The following is an 18,946-nucleotide window of genomic DNA, read 5'->3' as shown; positions in this document are numbered from 1 at the left end:
TTCCTCCTTGACCCACTGGTTGTTTAAGAGTGTGTTGTGGAGCCTCCATATATTTGCAAATTTTCTGGCCTTCTGTCTATTATTGATTTCCAGCTTCATTCCTTTATGATCTGAGAAGTGTTTTGTATGATTTCAACCTTTTTAAATTTATTGAGACTTGCTTTGTGACCCAGCATATGGTCTGTATTAGTTAGGGTTCTCTAGAAAAACAGAATCAACAGGGAACACTCGCAAATACAAAATTTATAAAAGTGTCTCGTGTGACCGCGGGAACGCGGAGTCCAAAATCCACAGGGCAGGCTGTGAAGCTGACGATTCTGATGGAGGGTCTGGATGAACTCCATAGTAGAGGCTCACCAGCCCAAACAGGAAGAGCCTGTCTCTTCTGAATCCTCCTTAAAAGGCTTCCAGTGATCAGATTAAGCATTACGCATTGCAGAAGACACTCCCCTTTGGCTGATTATAAATGGAATCGGCTGTGGATGTAGCTGACATGATCATGGTTTAATTCTATGAAATGTCCTCATCACAACAGACAGGCCAGCACTTGCCCAACCAGACAAACAGGTACCACCACTTGGCCAAGTTGACACATGAAGCTGACCATGACATGGTCTATCCTTGAGAATGATCCATGAGCACTTGAGAAAAAGGTGTATCCTGCTGTTATGGGGTGTAATGTTCTATAAATGTCTTTTAAGTCTAGATTGTTTATTGTATTATTCAAATTCTCTGTTTCTTTATTGATCCTCTGTTTAGATGTTCTGTTCATTGATGAGAGCGGGGAATTGAAGTCTCCAACTATTATGGTAGATGTGTCTGTTTTTCTTTTTAGTGTTTGCCTCATGTATTTTGGAGCACTCTAGCTCGATGTTTAAGTATTTATGATTGTTATCTCTTCTTGTTGAATTGTTCCTTTTATTAACACATAGTGTCATTCTTTTTCTCTTTTAATTATCTTACATTTGAAGTCTGATTTGTTGAATGTTAGTATTCAACTTTTTTTGTTTTTTCTGATTGTTGTTTGTATGAAATATCTTTTCCCAACCTTTCAGTTTCAACCTGTGTTTACCCTTGGGTCTAAAATACGTTTCCTGTAGACAGCGTATAGATGGGTCCTATTTTTTAATTCATTCTGTCAATCTCTGTCTTTTAGGGAGTTTAATCCATTAACATTTAATGTTATTACTGTAAGGGCAGTACTTTTTTCTACTGTCTTGCCTTTTGGATTTTATATGTCATATCTCATTTTTCGTTTTTTTATTTTTACTGATAGTTTTCACTTTTACACTCTTCTCCACATCTCTCTCTGCTGTCTTTTGTTATCTGTCTCTAGTGTTCTTTTTAGTATTTCTTGCAGAGTCAGTCTCTTGGTCACAAATTCTTTCAGTGATTTTTTTTGTCTGAAAATGTTTTAATTTCCCCCTCATTTTTGAAGGACAATTTTGCTGGATATAGAGTTCTTGGTTGGCAGTTTTTCTCTTTTAGTATCTTAAATATATTATACCACTGTCTTCTCGCTTCCCTGGTTTCTGCTAAGAAATCTACGCATAGTCTTATTGGGCTTCCCTTGTATGTGATGGATTACTTTTCTCCTGCTGCTTTCAAAATTCTCTTTCTCTTTAATATCTGACATTCTGATTAGTAAGTGTCTCTTGGAGTACGTCTATTTGGATCTGTTATGGTTGGGGTACGCTGCACTTCTTGGATCTGTATATTGGATCTTATGCAGATCCAAGAAGACCAAGAGACTGGCTCTGCAAGAAATACTAAAAAGATCACTAGAGACAGATAACAAAAGACAGCAGAGAGATGTGGAGAAGAGTGTAAAAGTGAAGACAATCAGTAAAAGTAAAAAAACGAAAAATGAGATATGACACATAAGAGTTGAGAAATTTTCAGTGGTAATTTCCTCCATTAGTTTTTCTCCTTCTTTTCCTTTCTCTTCTCCTTCTGGGACACCCACAACACATATATTCGTGTGCTTCATGTTGTCATTCAATTCCCTGAGTCCCTACTCATATTTTTCCGTTCTTTTCCCTATATTTTCTTTTGCTTGTCGGATTTCAGATGTCCCGCCCTCCAGTTCACTAATTCTATCTTCTGACTCTTGAAATCTAACATTGTAGGTTTCCATTGATTTTTTTTTCATCTCTTTTACTATGCCTTTTATTCCCATAAATTCTGTGATTTGTTTTTTCAGGCTTTCAGTTTCTTCTTTTTGTACATCTCTTGCCCTCAGTTCATTGATTTGATTTTTGATGAGATTTTTCCATGTCTGTTCGAACATCTTGAATTAATTGTTTTGACACCTGTATCTCATTTGATTTGTTGGTTTGTTCCTTTGACTGGGCCATATCTTCAATTTTCCTAGTATGATTTGTTATTTTTTGTTGGCATCTAGACATTTAATTTCCGTATTTAGTTTATTCTGGAGATTATTTTCACTTTTTTACATAGGGTTTTCTTGCTTGGTGACTTTATTGTCTATCTGTTCTTTGACATTCAGTTCAGCTTATTCTACACCTCTAGCTTAGGTTTTGTTTAACAGAGAAGAATTTTTCAATTCTTTGTTTCTTGTTTCTTGCCCTGCCTGTATGGTGCCTTTTTTTTTTTTTTTTAACCCTTGGGAGAGTCTACTTAGGTACTGTAGATTCCAGTAAGATTTTCCCAGACATCAGTTTCCCTGAGGGCGAGACCCAGCAGACTGAAGGACTTTCCTATGAAGCCTCTAGACTCTGTGTTTTTCCTATCCCGCCAGTATGTGGCATTTGTCTGCCTGAGTTACCACCAGCATGAGGTGATGTGGTACCTTTAACTTCAGCAGACTCTCCCTGCTGGGGGCATGGTTGGGATAGAGGAGAGGTAGAAGGCTGGCTTTAATCACTTCAGTTTTCCAGACTCTGAGGTCTGAATTCCTTTAGGGAGAGATTCCACCTGAGCTTGGCCCCACCCCTTTCCTAGGGAAAGCACAGGCTCCAGGAAATTAGTTCCTTTCACCTGACTAGCCTCTTTACCTCCCAAACACACTGAATTCCGCCCTTGCCTGGGGCAGTTGGAACCTGAGAAGCCCTGCAGTTGCATCCAAAGAGCAGTCAAGCCGTGGAAACACAGCCACAAAAAAGAAAAGGAAAAAAACCCTCTTCAGAGCAGGACCCCGCTTCCTAGGGTTTGCCAATCAAAAGCTTAAATTAGTACATTGCTCTATGTATCTCCAGGTCCTATGTGCCCCCTCCTTTCCTTCAGGGCTTAGACCTTTTCAAGTATTTTGTGCTGTTCAATCCAAACAAAAACCTCTGTTGCTTTTTTTTTTCTTTTCTTTTTCTGTTAGCCCTGCCCTCCCTGGGCCAGGGGTAAAACCAGCAATCTCAGCTTTTACTGGGGGTTTGGCTGAGCTGGGGGCCTGTTTTTAGTAGCCAGAATTTGTTAATTAATTCCACAGTTGGAGCTTGGTTGCACTCAGCCCCTGCTACTGGTGAAGTCCCTTTCTTTTCTCCTCTGGGAAGCAGCCTGTAGGGTCGCCTAGCGACTTGGGGAACTCACAGTTCTGGGGGCCGCACAGCTGGTCCAGTTGCTCCAGACTGGGGTACGCTGTGTGTCCGGTCACTGACGCAACAACAACGCAGCATTTGTTCTGTACTCTTCCTGGCTATTTACTAGCTGCTCTGGAGGACGAACTAAGTCCCACACCTCACTAAGCCGCCATCTTGGACCACTCCTCCAATGATAGGTTTTTAAATGATTGTTTTATCTGATGGAAATTTGCACCTTTTAGAGAACAAGTATTGATGTAATTAGAATCAATAAATTCCAGGAGTTGTGTCCAATTGCAATTCAAGTTTTTAACAGTTAACTTCAAGGAAGTGAGTAAATATTAATGGATATTAGGTCACTCTGTTGAAGAAATCTTTTAACACTCTAAATTTAATATATGGTTATCAGAAATCAGGGTACTCTAGCTATATATTGTTAATTGAATATGGAAGAATCTATTATATTCCATATCACGTTGAGATTTCAATGAGTTATTATAAAAATAGTCTTAATGTAAACACCCCAGGATACTAGGGTTTACTATGTTTCTCTCTCTCTCAGTGTGGGGTTAAGAGCCAACATCTGAGAATTTATTTATGATATCTTTTCACTCTTCCATGAGAACCGATAACATCCCACATGCAAGTTGTTACAATAGCCTGGGAACAGAATGCTGATCATCTGTGGGAAGAGCTGAGGACATAAAATGTGGCTCAGAATCATAGTCAACACAAAATGGACGTGTGACATAAGTAGGAAATCTTTGTTGCTCTCAGCACAAACTTCAGTTTTTGTTTTTTTTGTAACTGCAATATAAACCAGTCTTATTTTGCTAATATAATATCAAACGGTTTTCCAAAGAAGCTGAACCAAGTTGTGTACACACACAAAAGCTGTATTTTCACATATCCTTTGTTCCACATTCTCACCAACAATTGGTGAATCCATGTATGTATTTCTTCCTAATGCTGCATATGTGGTTGTGCCATGCGGATCTACCTTTTATTTTTCTTCATTCCAGTTATGCAGAATATACTGTTTTGTGTAAAACAAGATATCTGTACTACTTCTTCTTAAAAATATCTTTCTAGGCCTGACAATTACATGTGTATTAAAGTAGTTCTATGAGCTTTTGTTGGTTTTAGAGAAAAAAATATTTATTGCAATCAAATTCACAGATGTTTCCATTGTATGTATTTTTTGCATCATTTTCTCCTCTTCCTCTTGTTCTCTCTTCCTCCTAGTCCTCTCCTCCTCTTTCTAAAGCATTCCTTCAAACTTCTGAAGATATATTCAAAATTATTTTAATGTTGATTTCCTCATTTTATTATTTAATTAACCTAACATTGGTTTGAGTAGATTAAGTTATATGAATGTTATTTCCTGTGCAGTTCCTTGCTGCATCATTGCACCTTTACTTGTTGTTTCTTGCCCTTTTGCCATAATGTTTACTTACTACTATTTTATAGAAAGACTTGATATCTGTTAAGGAAATCCATTTAACTTCTTATGCCATAAGAGTGTTTATACTATTTGGATTTCACATGAATTTTAGAATCAGTAAGTTTCTACAGCAGAAAATCTGTAGGGACTTTTTATCAGGTTTCTTCAATAAATGAATATAATTGACAAAAAAAATAAAAGGATAGTTGGGAAGACTCTTCTCAGAGAAATTTAGTCCAAACTTATCACTGTAGTGTAACTATTTGGCAGTATGATTCACATAAATATATGGTATGTTACAATTTATTAAAACACAATAAAATTGGCTAGTTTTGTTTGAAGTTACTTTCCTAATAAACTTCTGAATCATTTTATTCTCCACCATAGAGACACAAAAGCATCTTATAGCATCGGTGCCACTGAAGGATACTGTTGTTTCTTTATGTACCCTTTGAGCTCTAAGTAACTCAAACTAAGATATATAAAAAATTGGGCACTATTAATCTTTGTGGTTGTTTGAAAAACTTGTTTTAAGATAGCTGTGGCTTTATTAAATTTATGTCATTTTGATGGCTTGAGTTTTCCAATTTACTGTCATGATTTATAAACTTTTCTAATCTTTCTTGGTTAATGTCATTCAATTTTATGTAATAATAACTTATTCTTTTGGGTTTAATGAAAAGTGTTTGTTTTTGCCAGGATGAATGTGGACAGTTTCCATATGATGCAAATATCCAGATACACTGGGTATCATTTCTAGATGGGCGCCAGAGAGTCTTGCTTTTCACTGATGACGTTGCCTTGGTTTCCAAAGCACGACAAGCAGAAGAAATGGAACAAGCAGATCATGAAATAACTTTGTCTCTTCACAGTCTTGGGCTTTCACTGATTAACAATGAAAACAAGCAGGAAGTTTCATATATTGGCATTACGAGGTATGGAAGAATGAAGAAATCTTTAAAATGCATTTGAGTTGTTGATATCCAGTTTGATGAAAGCAAACAGATAGCTGTTTGAATTTGATATACTGTATATTCATCCAGCAAAATTTACTGAACACTTCTTTGCACTGCTAGTTGAAAAGCCCAAAAGATAGAAACATGACTAAGGTACTGTTTTTGTGCTCACAGTACTCATTGCCTGTTGGTGGGGAAGAAAGAGGTTTGTTTCTTTTCTTTGTTATGGTAGGAAATGTTCTTAGTTTTGTAAAATGAATTATAAAAACCCTGAGAAATGCTTCAAAGACATGTACATTAGACAGTAGAAATAGAGAGGTAGAAGAAAGTAACTTGTTTTGTACAGTAGAAGATGAAGAAACAGGCATGGGTTAGGAGAAGCCAACAGAGATTAAATTAGGAAAAAAGGTAGTAGAGGAAAAAATATTTAATATGGGTACATAATCTTTAATGCGTGGTCAGTTAGAACCTAATAATAATAGTGATAGGACCATTTATTATCTCTGGTTCTCTTTATACTTGTTTAAAAATATTTTAGTTTATTTTTTCCACATTAAATCATTGAGTCTAGTAAAAGACATTATTTTTGGAGGCTGATGGGTGAAATGGTTAACATACCATGTATAACCAGCATAGGATCTATTAATAGTCATGTGTTTAGGGAAGTAAAAAATTAAATAAATATAGAGGTAATGTATGTAATGCACTTTGCACTACACCTGAGACAGGTTAAGTTTCCATAAATAATAATATAATAGACTGTTATCATAATAGTAAAAATTCTTTTGTTTTTTAATTTCATTATTGTGTAGTATTTCTATTAAAACTAAATTTGAAAAACATTTTTGGGGTCATAGAGATCCAGTTTTTTCTCCTGTCTTCTCCTTTGATTTAACTTTTTTTTACCATACTATTACATGTATTATATTTTTGTCAGACTGGCTTTATTTAAAGGACATTTAAAAATTTCATCTGAAAGGAACTGATTGCCTTTTCTAAAACATATACTTTCAGTAAAACCTGTATTTTCAAAGGAAAAATGAAGTCAGTTATATACTTTTTAGTATTTATTTTATTCAAGACCTTCATTAACTGTTGTTCCCTAAACATATATAATGAGGATATTGTTACTGATATCATTGACCAATATCAATAAGCTACATAAAGAAATATTAAAGAGTTATACTTTATAATCATACAAATAGGACCTTTAACTTAGGAGTCAGTGAACTATGGCCCATGGACCAAATCTTAAAACCTGCTGCCTTTTTTTGTATTGCCTATGAGCTAAAAATGGTTTTTACAATTTCAAATGGTTGACCAAAAATCAAAAGAATAATGTTTTGTAACACATGAACATTTTGTGAAATTCATAGCTCAATGTCCATAAATAGAGTTTTATTGGAACACAGCCACACTCATTCTTACACACTTTTGTGTGTAACTTCTTTTGCACTACTGCTCAGTGCTTAAGTCGTAGTGATGCAGTTATAACTCAACAGTATTTTGAGTGTCATGTGTATCACTGTACCGCAACATTTATTTATTTTTGTTACTAACATGTTCCCGTAATGTCGAAACAAGAAAAGTAGACTTTGAATGTCACAGTGAAATGTGAATTACCGTAACAACATTAAATGGTAGAACATTATATTTATCATGAAATTACGATATCTATTGACATTACCAGATTAAGCATTCATCACAGTATTCCCAGCTCATAGGAAAGTAATGACCAGAAAAATTAGAAAATGCAATACAAAATATCTCATCACAGCAGAAGTTCTTCGCAAAAATAAAAAAACAATGGGTCTACAACTAAAATAAGTTTCTGTGAGTGACCCATTTTAAGCCAAATTCAATCATACTAATTGCATCTGAAGAAAATATCCAGAGAAAATAAGCTTGTTTAACAGCATTACCCTTTCAGCGGAAACAGTTGCTTGAAGAATTGAGAGCATCGGGAGCGACATGAATAGTCAAACCAGTAGTGTCGTACAGTGAACTTTGTTTGCTCTCATGGACTAAACTATCATCAGTTCTGTTAATTTTTTGTTAACATTAGAAACTAAAGATTCTGACTTACCTTCCCATACAGCAGTGTATTGGCACAGTAGTAAAATTTGCACTCATTTTGAGCTCTGGACCAAGATTAGATTTTTCTTAAGTAAAAAGAACCCCCTTAACCACTACTATCGAACACTAGATGACTTTGGAAACTAGCTTTTGCTGAAGATTTGAAAATGTTTCTTAGTAAATTCAACCTAGAATTACAAGGAAAACAGCACGTATGTGCAAAATTTATACTGCAGTAAAATCATTTTAATGACAAGTAACATAATTTGAATCACAAATAATGTCAAGCTGCTTTATATACTCCCTGTAGTGTCCAAAGTTAAAATAAAATTTGAGATCTCAATTACAACCCAAATCTATAGCAAATACTTTTGGTAGTATGCCACTACAATTCCAGTAACTTTTTTTTCCCCACCTCAATTCAAGTGCAAGGGAAATTTCCGTATTTCAAAATTCATTACTTGGCAATTGAGGGGCTTCCGCACAACCTTCAGTTGAAAGTGATTGAGCTATAATGCATTGACATACTAAATGACAAATATAAAAAAAAATCTGATAAAATTCTATAAATGCTGTTCAGATGAAAATATGCTTAATTAAAATAAGATGCTCATTGTAGGTTCGCATCAACAGATGAAGATGTGCAGTCCATTTTAATAATAGGGAGCACTAACTTTGAGCCCTAATTAAGTGAATTCTCCCTTTACAAAAGAAGTCTGTTTTTCTCAGTAATAGACCTGTTTGTTTGTTTGCGTCGGCAGGCACTGAGAATCAAACCGAGGTCTCTGGCATGGCAGGCAAGAACTCTGCCTGCTGAGCCACCGTGGCCTGCTGTGTTTTTAAAAGTTGCACATGGTTATTATTTTTGTATTTTGAATTTCATCAGTTAAATAAATTTGTAGAAGTTTATCCTCTTTCTTGTTATCTGAATACCTATATAATAAGTGACGTGCCTCAGCCCACAAAGCCTAAAAAATTTATGATTTTGTCCTTTACAGAAAAAGTTTGCCGATCCCTACTCTAATTTACTGATGTCAAATTTGTGATAGAAATGCATTTTTCTTTTTCCCTTTTCCTTATTTACTTTTGCAAAACATATATTTTAATATTTAAAATATTTGTTCTATCAATTCAGTATAATTTTCATAGGCTGTTAATGGTTGCAATAATTTGTAGCTGAATGATCGTTCTACTAGTTTAAATATGTATACCTAGTTTAATTTTCTTTGTGAATTATTTTAGTTCTGGCGTTGTTTGGGAAATGAAACCAAAACAGAAATGGAAGCCTTTTAGTCAAAAGCAGATAATCTTATTGGAACAGTCATATCAGAAATGCCAAGTATCAAAAGACCACGGTTGGATTAAACTGGACAATGGTTTTGAGGTATATAAAAAAATTTTGTTTTTGTTTTGGTGGTAATGAAGAAGAACAATTTTAATGTGTGAGGAAACTGATTAATTTATTAGTAGGGTAGGATGACTCATTAAATATCTATTAGTACATTTTCAATTAAAATATGTCACTATTGTGTTCTATAAAACAGGATTTGAACAGGTTTTTCTTCTGTATTTTTATAATTGGCTTTATTTACAAGCTAGATAGTTTCATGGGTGATTGTTTCAGTAAAATAATGGAAAAACTGATTGCTTACTATAATTTTTTCTCTTACATTTTGAATGATGCCATTATAGTTTGCTAAATAAAGCCTATATAAAAGTATATATTTCACCAGCGACAAACCTATTAAAATCTTGCTCAGTTAAATTTGTTAAGTGTGAAATGATTTTTTGACATAGGTAGATGTCCACAGATAGAGATGTGCCCTACATAGGCCCTTACAGAACTGAACTTTAAAGTCACCTTTGCTCCGGGAGGGCCCCAGAAGCTTGACCACAATTGCTAACTTGCTCTGGTTAAGTCCTACAGTTTTGGTTACTCTCTGTCTTTGGTATCTTATGATTGCATTTGCGTTGGTCACCAGATGTGCATAAATCTTGGCCATGCTCAAATGAATGAAAAAAACAAACTATATAGCTATTTACTAGTCATTGTAAAACAAAATTTCTTTAAGAATTCTCTTTTAAATTTGAGGGTTTTTAAAAAAATCTTGATTTACCTTCTTTAGTTACAATTTCTATAATCGGATTTTGTCAATTGTTTTCCTTATAACTGGTAGAAAAGTGATGGTTCTGCTTTAAAGATCTCAATTGCACATCACCTTAGGGTAGATCTTTTAGTGAGACGTAACGTTCCTTTTAAATTTGATGGCTAAGGGATATTTTAAATAGAGTACCTATACTGCTGATAACCAGTTTATATCAAAGGCATGTGCTTTTTTATTTCAGGTCAATTTTGATAAAGTCCCAATGGAAATGCGCTTCCCTATTCGGTGCCCTATTAAGCGAGATTTTTTATCAGGAATTCAGATTGAATTTAAGCAGTCTCCTCACCAGAGAAGTTTAAGGGCCACGTTATACTGGCTTCAGGTAACACTGTCATTTTCAAATAAATAGATGTATCTAATCACTTTGAAAATCTTGGCGATGAAATTTCTTTTTACAAAATTGTAGCATTCATTGTAATTGGTACCTTTTCTCTTTTGTGTATATATATATGTATATGTTTCCCTATTCCCATATATTATTTGGATTCAGCATCTTACTTAGAATCTAAATTCAAATGTCTTGTAACTTTTGAGACTATTGAATTTGACCAGTTAGCATGCAGTATTATTTAGGACATTTTTGTTCTTTCTTTGACTAACTCTGATTTTATATCATTTCCACTTCCACTTTATTTAAATAATAGAGAGTTGAAATCTCTCAATCCATCCATAGGTACAAACATTTTCATTAATGGTGTACTGCTGTACGTACAATGTGAACGCAATTACAACGGCATTTATATGTTCCTTTGTATAAAAGTTTGCCTTGTCCGAGGTGTATAAGAAGTTTTACAGATTTTAAATGAAACTTCTAGTAGTGCCATATATACATGCAGATAATTATGATGTAATTAATGGTTGCTTCTAAAACATTGTCTCTGGAACCAAAGGTTAAATTTAAATTACTTTAAAATCTGCTGGATTGGTTCTTCTTTTTTTTCAGGTTGATAATCAATTACCTGGTGCAATGTTCCCTGTTGTGTTTCATCCCGTTGCCCCTCCAAAGTCTATTGCTTTGGATTCAGGTATGAAAAAATAAATTAATGGAATATAAAATTGTAAAATTTAAGTTAATGCTCTTTTGGCCTAGTATAAACTTTGATTGGATTTCTGTTTGTTTGCATCCTTTCTTCCTCATAGAGCCCAAACCTTTCATTGATGTGAGTATCATCACAAGATTTAACGAGTATAGTAAAGTCTTACAGTTCAAGTAAGTAAAAACACCCCCTCTTTATCTAGAGGAATTAAAAATGGCAGTGTACTTTGAAACTAAATTTTAAATCTCTGAGAAAGTTACTTTTATAAAAATTATCTTCCACCTGAACATATGAATATTTTGACCAAGTAACTTTTTATATTAAAGTGTAAAATTCCTTCAACCACTTCCTTCCCTTTATAACCCCAGTTAGAATATGTCAATGAAAATACAAATGATATATGTATTTATTAGTTGTGTTCTTTAGAGTAATTCCTGTGAACTTTAAAAATCAGATAGTCATCTAGTTGTATTTGTCTCTTCTGTGCCATGATAAATGTGGCCATTTGGGACTTTAAGTACTAAGAGCAGTATTACTTTCAGTGAAACTTGATTTAAAGTTCCAGTTTAACTAGACTTTGATCTTGTTAATATAACATTTTTTAAAAGATGAAGGAACAAAGATCTTACCGTGGTTTTTGGCCAAAAGCAAAATATCAATATTGAAAATTACAGAATTGGATAGAAACTTTTTTCCATCTTTTTAATATTTTTCTTTTAGATATTTTATGGTCCTTATTCAGGAAATGGCCTTAAAAGTTGATCAAGGCTTTCTAGGAGCTGTTACTGAACTATTTACTCCAACAAATGAGCCTGAAGCTGAAAGAAAACGGGTAATGACTTTAATTTCCTGAGAAAAGCATAAAATATAAAAAATGAATTTTTGAACTAATTGTAGTAGAGAAACATTAAAATAGAATTGATTTGTTGTTTTCCAGACAAAGTTAATCCAGCAAGATATTGATGCTCTAAACGCAGAATTATTGGAAACTTCAATGACTGATATATCGATTCTGAGTTTCTTTGAGCATTTCCATATTTCTCCTGTTAAGGTTTGTTTGTAAAAATTATTTTGAAAATTTGGCAAAATTGTTGTAGAACTTTAAGTGGTCTGTGTAGAAATAAAGGTTTTAATTTCTTGCTTCAGATATTTGGTGGGAATTTTATTTGATTAATTGAAATAATTAGGACAATTCTCTGTAGCATATGTACAACCATAATTCCCACGGAGAAACCACCAGTGCATTTTCTCTAGTCTTGAATTAATAACCCCTTTCAAGGAAGAAGCTGACAAAAGCATTTCTTAATTAAGCATAGACATGCTCACCGATGTTTAATGTTTCGTTTGTACTTTGAAACTACTGTCATTGTCTAAACAAAGCTATGCTGGGTGCCCCAACCAGAATGTGAAAACGCTGAAGTAGGTATTTTACTGTTGACGTGGTGTTTTTCCCCCTTCCAAAATTTGACTGTAATTAAGGAAGTGGAAAATTGGATACCTTTCACTTGCCTGATTTTGTACTTCATGAACCCATTTCTTTTTATCCTTTTTAGCTTTTATAAGGGGAAGTGATTGTTCAGTGAATTTACAAATGCTCCCAACCATAATGCTTTAACTTGTGTAATGGGCCAGATTTTCAATTAAGTGACTCTTTAAAAAAAACAGTAATCCTATACATTCTCAATAACTGTTTACAGCATGTTATTTTAATTACATTCACCAATCCATTCAGCTAAATGAATGGATTTATAAAATGAAATCATTTTAAATTGATGTAACAGTTTAGTGTTAGGTCTAAAACTGATATAGTTTTATGTGGTAAGCTATACACAACTTCTTTCTGATTATTGAGAGAATCCCTATTTATGGGGATTAAACAATACCTTCAAATAGTAGTTACTGAATAGCTACTATTGAAGTTGCTGTGGGAGATAAAGTGACTTCATGGGAGATGTTAAAGATTAATAATTTACTTACTCATGTTTTTACATATACCAGGAATTTTCCATGAAGTTGAGTAATGAAGATTATGAGCCAGTTATTTTCTTATTCCATGGTAACTTTGCCCTAGGAAAATTCTGGATCTCTGTCAACCTGAGCTCATCTTCCCTTGATCCCAATACTCTCTGACTTATCCACATCAAAGATAAAAGCTAAGAACCAGGCTTTACTGGCCTGCTCACAAGTCTCCCATACTTGAACTATATATTGATTAGATAAAATCTTAATGAAAACTGAGAAAAGAGTCATTTGCCTTATTTACACATCAAATTAAATTTTGCCGGTTTCTTCTTGCACTGTTGCACTGATGATGACACACCACAAAGTAGAAGAATCCAAATGGGAATGTGAAAAATCTCATGTTTAAGTACTGAGTTGTAGCTATCTGTGGAAACCTAAAACCTTATTACTGTTTTTTAAACTTATTTGGCAACTTGGTAATTGCTATTAGTGATTTACCTTAATAGTATGAAAAGAAATGATGATCCATTATTTTGATGGGCAGATTACTTTTGTGCCTTTCAAGTTTTTTCTTTTCAAAGCGATTATGCCATTTTTGTAAAGTGTTTATATACAATGGTATGTATGTACTTTAAATAACATATAGCTCTATTTTAGAACCGACTACTTTGTATTTTGTCAAAAAGAAATACGGGAATCTGACATGAGTAGGTTATTCTATATAATGTATAGAGTGACAAATAATATCTTTCCTTAGTGCTCTCATTGAAAGATCTAACATTTGTTTATATCTAGAAAATCTAATTCCTGGGTTTGTAAATTTTTTTGTTTTTGGCTTTCGTTTATTGAAAATTCTTTTCTTTTAGTTACATTTGAGTCTGTCTTTGGGGTCTGGAGGTGATGGATCAGACAGAAAAAACCAGGAAATTATTGCAATTCATTCAATCAACTTGCTCTTGAAAAGCATAGGCGCTACTTTAACTGACGTGGATGACCTTATATTCAAGTAAGAATATGTTTAAGCACACTGAAGACATTTGTACTAAAGTTATGTTCCTGGGTATTAATCCTCTCCATTTGTCCTGCAATGTTAGCTTAGGAAAATGATTACTCTTAGGACTTACACTTGAAGGGTTCGATCCCTTTCTATTTATACTCTTTAGAGCATGTTCTTTCAATTACAGCCAGCAATCCGTTTAGCTAAATGAATGAATTTATAAAATGGAATTATTATTTTAAATTGATGTAAAAGTTTTGTGTTAGGTTTAAAACTGTTATATTTATGTGATAAGCTATATGCAGGCTTATTTGATTTATGAAGTAAAGAGTTCTTATATTTTCTTTAGTTAGTCATACCTAAATCACTAATGTAAAATTAAAATTCAATTTTTTTGATAGTGTTGACCATATTTTAAAAAAGAATTATATTTAGAAATATGTAGTAATATGGTAAAGCAAGATTTCAGGATAATCACATGGCAAAATGTAGATGATAAGAATTCATTGCTGCATTTAATATGAGAATATTTATATGTGCCAGGCACCTATAAATTCAGTAAATATTTATGGAATTGATTATTCGGCAATGATATTGGAACAAGTTGCAATGGAAAAAAAAAATCCATTTGGATCATCCCCACTTCATATGCATGCTACCAGAATTCAGAGGAATTAAAGGATTATATGTAAACATTCAAATTGAAAAGACTAAGAAAATAATAGAAGTTTACTGTTAGCAAAAAACAAGCAAAAATCTTTAGATAGAAGTCTTTCCAAGGTTAAAAGCAATGGGGAAAATACCAATGCAAACTACAAAATAGATTTGACTATATAAAAATTAAATACTTTGGAACAAAGTCAATGAAAATGATTATAAAACAGAACTAGGAGAATGTATTGATCAACATGATGGGCATAGGATTAATATTCTTAATATTAAATATTGGTAAGAAAAACCTAGAGTCCAATGACAATGCAGAGGACAGTAAGAGTTAATTTATAAAAGAGAAGAGAAGGTGGCTGATAGATATTTGAAAAAAAATGTTCAACTTTATTATTTATCAAAGAATGCATGCAAATTAAATAACATTATCAAACATTACAAAATATGAGCAATCCTAGTACTAGATGGGTGGGTCTGAAAATAGGCCCTTTTTTTACTATTGTTATCAGTGGAAAACAGTATATATCAAGAGCCTTAAATATTTGTCTGGTCTTTTACTCAGTAATTCCATTTTGGGAATTTAGTCCAAAAAAATAATCTTGAAATACACAGAGCTTTATAACAAGATATATTTGGCAGCATTATATCTATAACCAGAATTATTGTTATTATACCAAAAATTGGAACTAACAGTGGAAGAATTGTTTATTATGTCCCATCTATCTACATGGTATGGAATGCTATGTACCCATTCAAAATGACTACATAGAATTGAAGTAATATAAAGAAATACTTATCCACAATGTTGAGTGTAAAAATGTCATGCAAAATGTTTTACATAATTTTAAATTTCATAGAAAAGAAAAGAAAGAATTCAAAGTACGAAAAGGCAAGAAGAAAAACTTAAATATCCACTTGGTGGTAGGATTGTGGGTGATTTTTTTAACCTTTTTACTCTCCTGTATTTATGAAAGACTTGAATGACAATGTACTGTTTTATAATAATTTTATACCATGATATTATGATATCAACCATAAATTGTATGTGGCAGACATACAAAATTAATGATGATAGAATTATCTGTCATTAATTTTTTGTTGATGTTTTAAGTACCTTTTTGAAAAATATCAGTGTAGTTCTTTTGAGTCTTTTCTTTTTGTCCTTCTAGACTTGCTTATTATGAAATTCGATACCAGTTTTACAAGCAAGATCAGCTCATGTGGAGTGTTGTGAAACATTACAGTGAACAGGTAATTTCCTATTATAATGTAGCTGATAAGGAATATGCTTCATAAAATATCAAAACAAAATAATTGTATGAAGTTATACAGTGTGTAATGTCTACCCCAATATGAAAGCTCTTTATGTACTAAATTTCTTGAATGATTAACTTCTGTTTCTTTACTTACTTGACTTTACTACCCCCATGCACCTTTTAAAAATTTTCCTGCAGTGACTTTTTTCCTTTGGTATTATATATTTATCACTTTTGGAAAACTAGTGAGATCTAGTTGTATTGCACTTTATTTCTTTAGTGACTACAATTTTTAAGTGTAGTATAGTGTAACTGTGAAAGGAATCTAAGCCAGGTTCCTACACTTCAGGTATTGTAGAGTTATGATGTACACCTAGAGGGACATAGTGTTGCAGACCACTTGGGTAATGTGATTATACCATGGAGCTCCAGGGCAACATTCCTTTTTCCTTCCACTTCTGGAAGATCCTTTCTTTTATGGTGTGTTATAATCGTTACGGTTATTGTATCTTGTTCTGGTTTGCTAGCTGCCAGAAGGCAATATACCAGAAATGGAATGGCTTTTAAAAAGGGAAATTTAATAGGTTGTTAGTTTACAGTTCTAATTTCCAGATTAAAATAAGCCTATAGAAATGTCCAATCCAAGGCATCCAGGTAAAGATACCTTGGTTCAAGAAGGCTGATGACATTCAGCGTTTCTCTCTCAGCTGGAAGGGCACATGGCAAACATGGTGGCATCTGCTAGCTTTCTCTCCAGGCTTCTTGTTTCGTGAAGCTCCCTGGGAGGTGTTTTCCTTCTTCATCTCCCAAAGTCGCTGGCTGGTGGACTCTGCTTCGTGGTTCTGTGGTGTTCTGAAGCTGCCTCCAAAGTACTTCTTTTATAGGATTCCAGTAAACTAATCAAGACCCACCTGGAATTGGGTGTAGACATGTCTCCACCTAATCAAGTTTAATATCCACACTCGATTGAGTCACATCTCCATGGAGATAATCTAATGAAAGTTTCCAACATACAGTACTAAATAGGAATTAGAAGAAACGACTGCCTTTACAAAATGGGATTGGGATTAAAGCATGGCTTTTCTAGGGTACATAAATCCTTTCAAACCAGCACACATGTTAACTGCTTTTTTTGTTTTGGTTACTTATTTTCCCCCATTTAATTTAATAGTAATAGGAATGATAAGGTAAGAATAAAAAGAAATAACAGTTCCTGAATTCTATACTAATTCAGTATACATAATCAGCTATGCAAGGTCAGGATAACGTCTAATAATATAGATAAGAAAACTGAGGTCTAAAGCAATTAAGTGACTTGTTCAGTCATATAAATGACATCTGTGCCTCAAACCTACTTCTGTTTGATTAGAATGCCCCATGTAAAGTTCCAGCGTACTACCTGGCATATAGTAAAAGATCAAATTAATGGATGTTATGGTAGTTATTTCGCACTGGTTCCTTTAACAAAGCTAATTTAGTCACTACTCTCTTTTTTCCTATTGCATCATGATATTGTTTCTTAGGACAATTGTAAAGGACTTAATTTTATGTTTTTCTTTTCTTTTAGTTCTTGAAACAAATGTATGTTCTTGTATTGGGCTTAGATGTGCTTGGAAATCCATTTGGATTAATTAGAGGTTTGTCGGAAGGAGTTGAAGCTTTATTCTATGAACCCTTCCAGGTATTGATTTTTTGTTTATTTTAAGCATATGTATAGAAAAATTGCTTTCCTATTTTATTTTAATAGATTAATAATTGTATTTTTGTTGTATCTGGGAACTTAACAATGTTCAAATAACAAAAATATATAATTTTTTACTTTTATTTAAAGATACTTGAGATGACACTGAAATATTGTTTCAGAATTAATTGAGCACTTTTAGTACTTGGGCAATAAAACATGCCTGCATTTTCCAGAATTTATGTGTTGTAAGAATATTTTGGTTGCTAGGTAGATTAAGGCTATTTTAAGACTATTTCATCATTATGCAAAGGATTAATGGAGAAATTAAACTGTCTGACTTTGTTGTATATTCCTCCTTTCACCTAATTTGTTCACCTTCATTTAAATGGTCAAAAACCCAAAGTAGTGAGGGTTTTAGAAGGACAAAGGAGAGAGAATGAATGGGAGAATTGAAAAACAAAATTAATGTGGTCAGTTTGTGTTCTCAGTCTTGTCACCAGTGCCATCGTCTGTAAAATCAGTCTGTGGAACTCTGAGATGAAAGGCCATCTTCAAATTGTGATTGAAGCCAGTTATTTTCTCCTGTACTTTTTTGTCTTTTTATAGGGTTTGCTGAGATCATGTGTATTGAAATTGTCTTCAAACACAATTCTATCAGTATTTTCAGTTAGAGGATGAAAATTGTGTTATCACGATGTTGGTGAACCTTTATAGATTCTTCATCTTAATGGAAACCCTGAAGTATTAGGTTAAGTCTTAACTTATTTAAAGTTCAAGCAGCAGACTTTTGTTTTTTGGCAGGGTGCTGTTCAAGGCCCTGAAGAATTTGCTGAGGGGTTAGTGATTGGAGTAAGAAGTCTCTTTGGACACACAGTGGGTATGTATCACATATTTGTGTGTATATGTGTTTTTTCATTGTACTTACTACAGAATGCACTGATTATGAAAGGCAAATGCTTGTATTTAATAAAAGAGGTATCAACTGTTTTGATACTTCCTTGTAAAAGATGCGTTCCCTTGTTTTTAAACAGAAAATAATTTAACACTGACCTGCTGGTTTTTCAGTATGTCTTGGGAGTGCTGAGTCAATGTATTTCAAATAGTGTTATTCCTATTCTTAATAATCGGGAAATGGGAAGAATAAATTTCTACAAGTTTTTGTATGCAAAT

The 18,946-nt window shown here is 33.4% G+C and overlaps 1 protein-coding gene across 2 annotated transcripts in view; it reads left to right on the top strand.

Moving 5' to 3' along the window:
• Positions 1–18,946, top strand: part of VPS13C (vacuolar protein sorting 13 homolog C) — a 227,916-nt gene that overhangs the window by 183,560 nt on the left and 25,410 nt on the right. For both annotated transcript variants that reach the window (XM_077128091.1, XM_077128092.1), the window contains exons 65-75: positions 5,677–5,912; positions 9,252–9,393; positions 10,356–10,496; positions 11,118–11,199; positions 11,315–11,384; positions 11,932–12,043; positions 12,149–12,262; positions 14,040–14,179; positions 16,006–16,087; positions 17,660–17,773; positions 18,578–18,653. In XM_077128091.1, the coding sequence (XP_076984206.1) occupies positions 5,677–5,912; positions 9,252–9,393; positions 10,356–10,496; positions 11,118–11,199; positions 11,315–11,384; positions 11,932–12,043; positions 12,149–12,262; positions 14,040–14,179; positions 16,006–16,087; positions 17,660–17,773; positions 18,578–18,653 (1,309 nt within the window). The remainder of the gene's footprint in view (positions 1–5,676; positions 5,913–9,251; positions 9,394–10,355; positions 10,497–11,117; positions 11,200–11,314; positions 11,385–11,931; positions 12,044–12,148; positions 12,263–14,039; positions 14,180–16,005; positions 16,088–17,659; positions 17,774–18,577; positions 18,654–18,946) is intronic.

Source organism: Tamandua tetradactyla, chromosome 14 (assembly GCF_023851605.1).
Source record: "Tamandua tetradactyla isolate mTamTet1 chromosome 14, mTamTet1.pri, whole genome shotgun sequence".
In the NCBI taxonomy this organism is placed as follows: Eukaryota; Metazoa; Chordata; class Mammalia; order Pilosa; family Myrmecophagidae; genus Tamandua; species Tamandua tetradactyla.
This window is presented reverse-complemented; position numbering and strand designations above follow the sequence as displayed.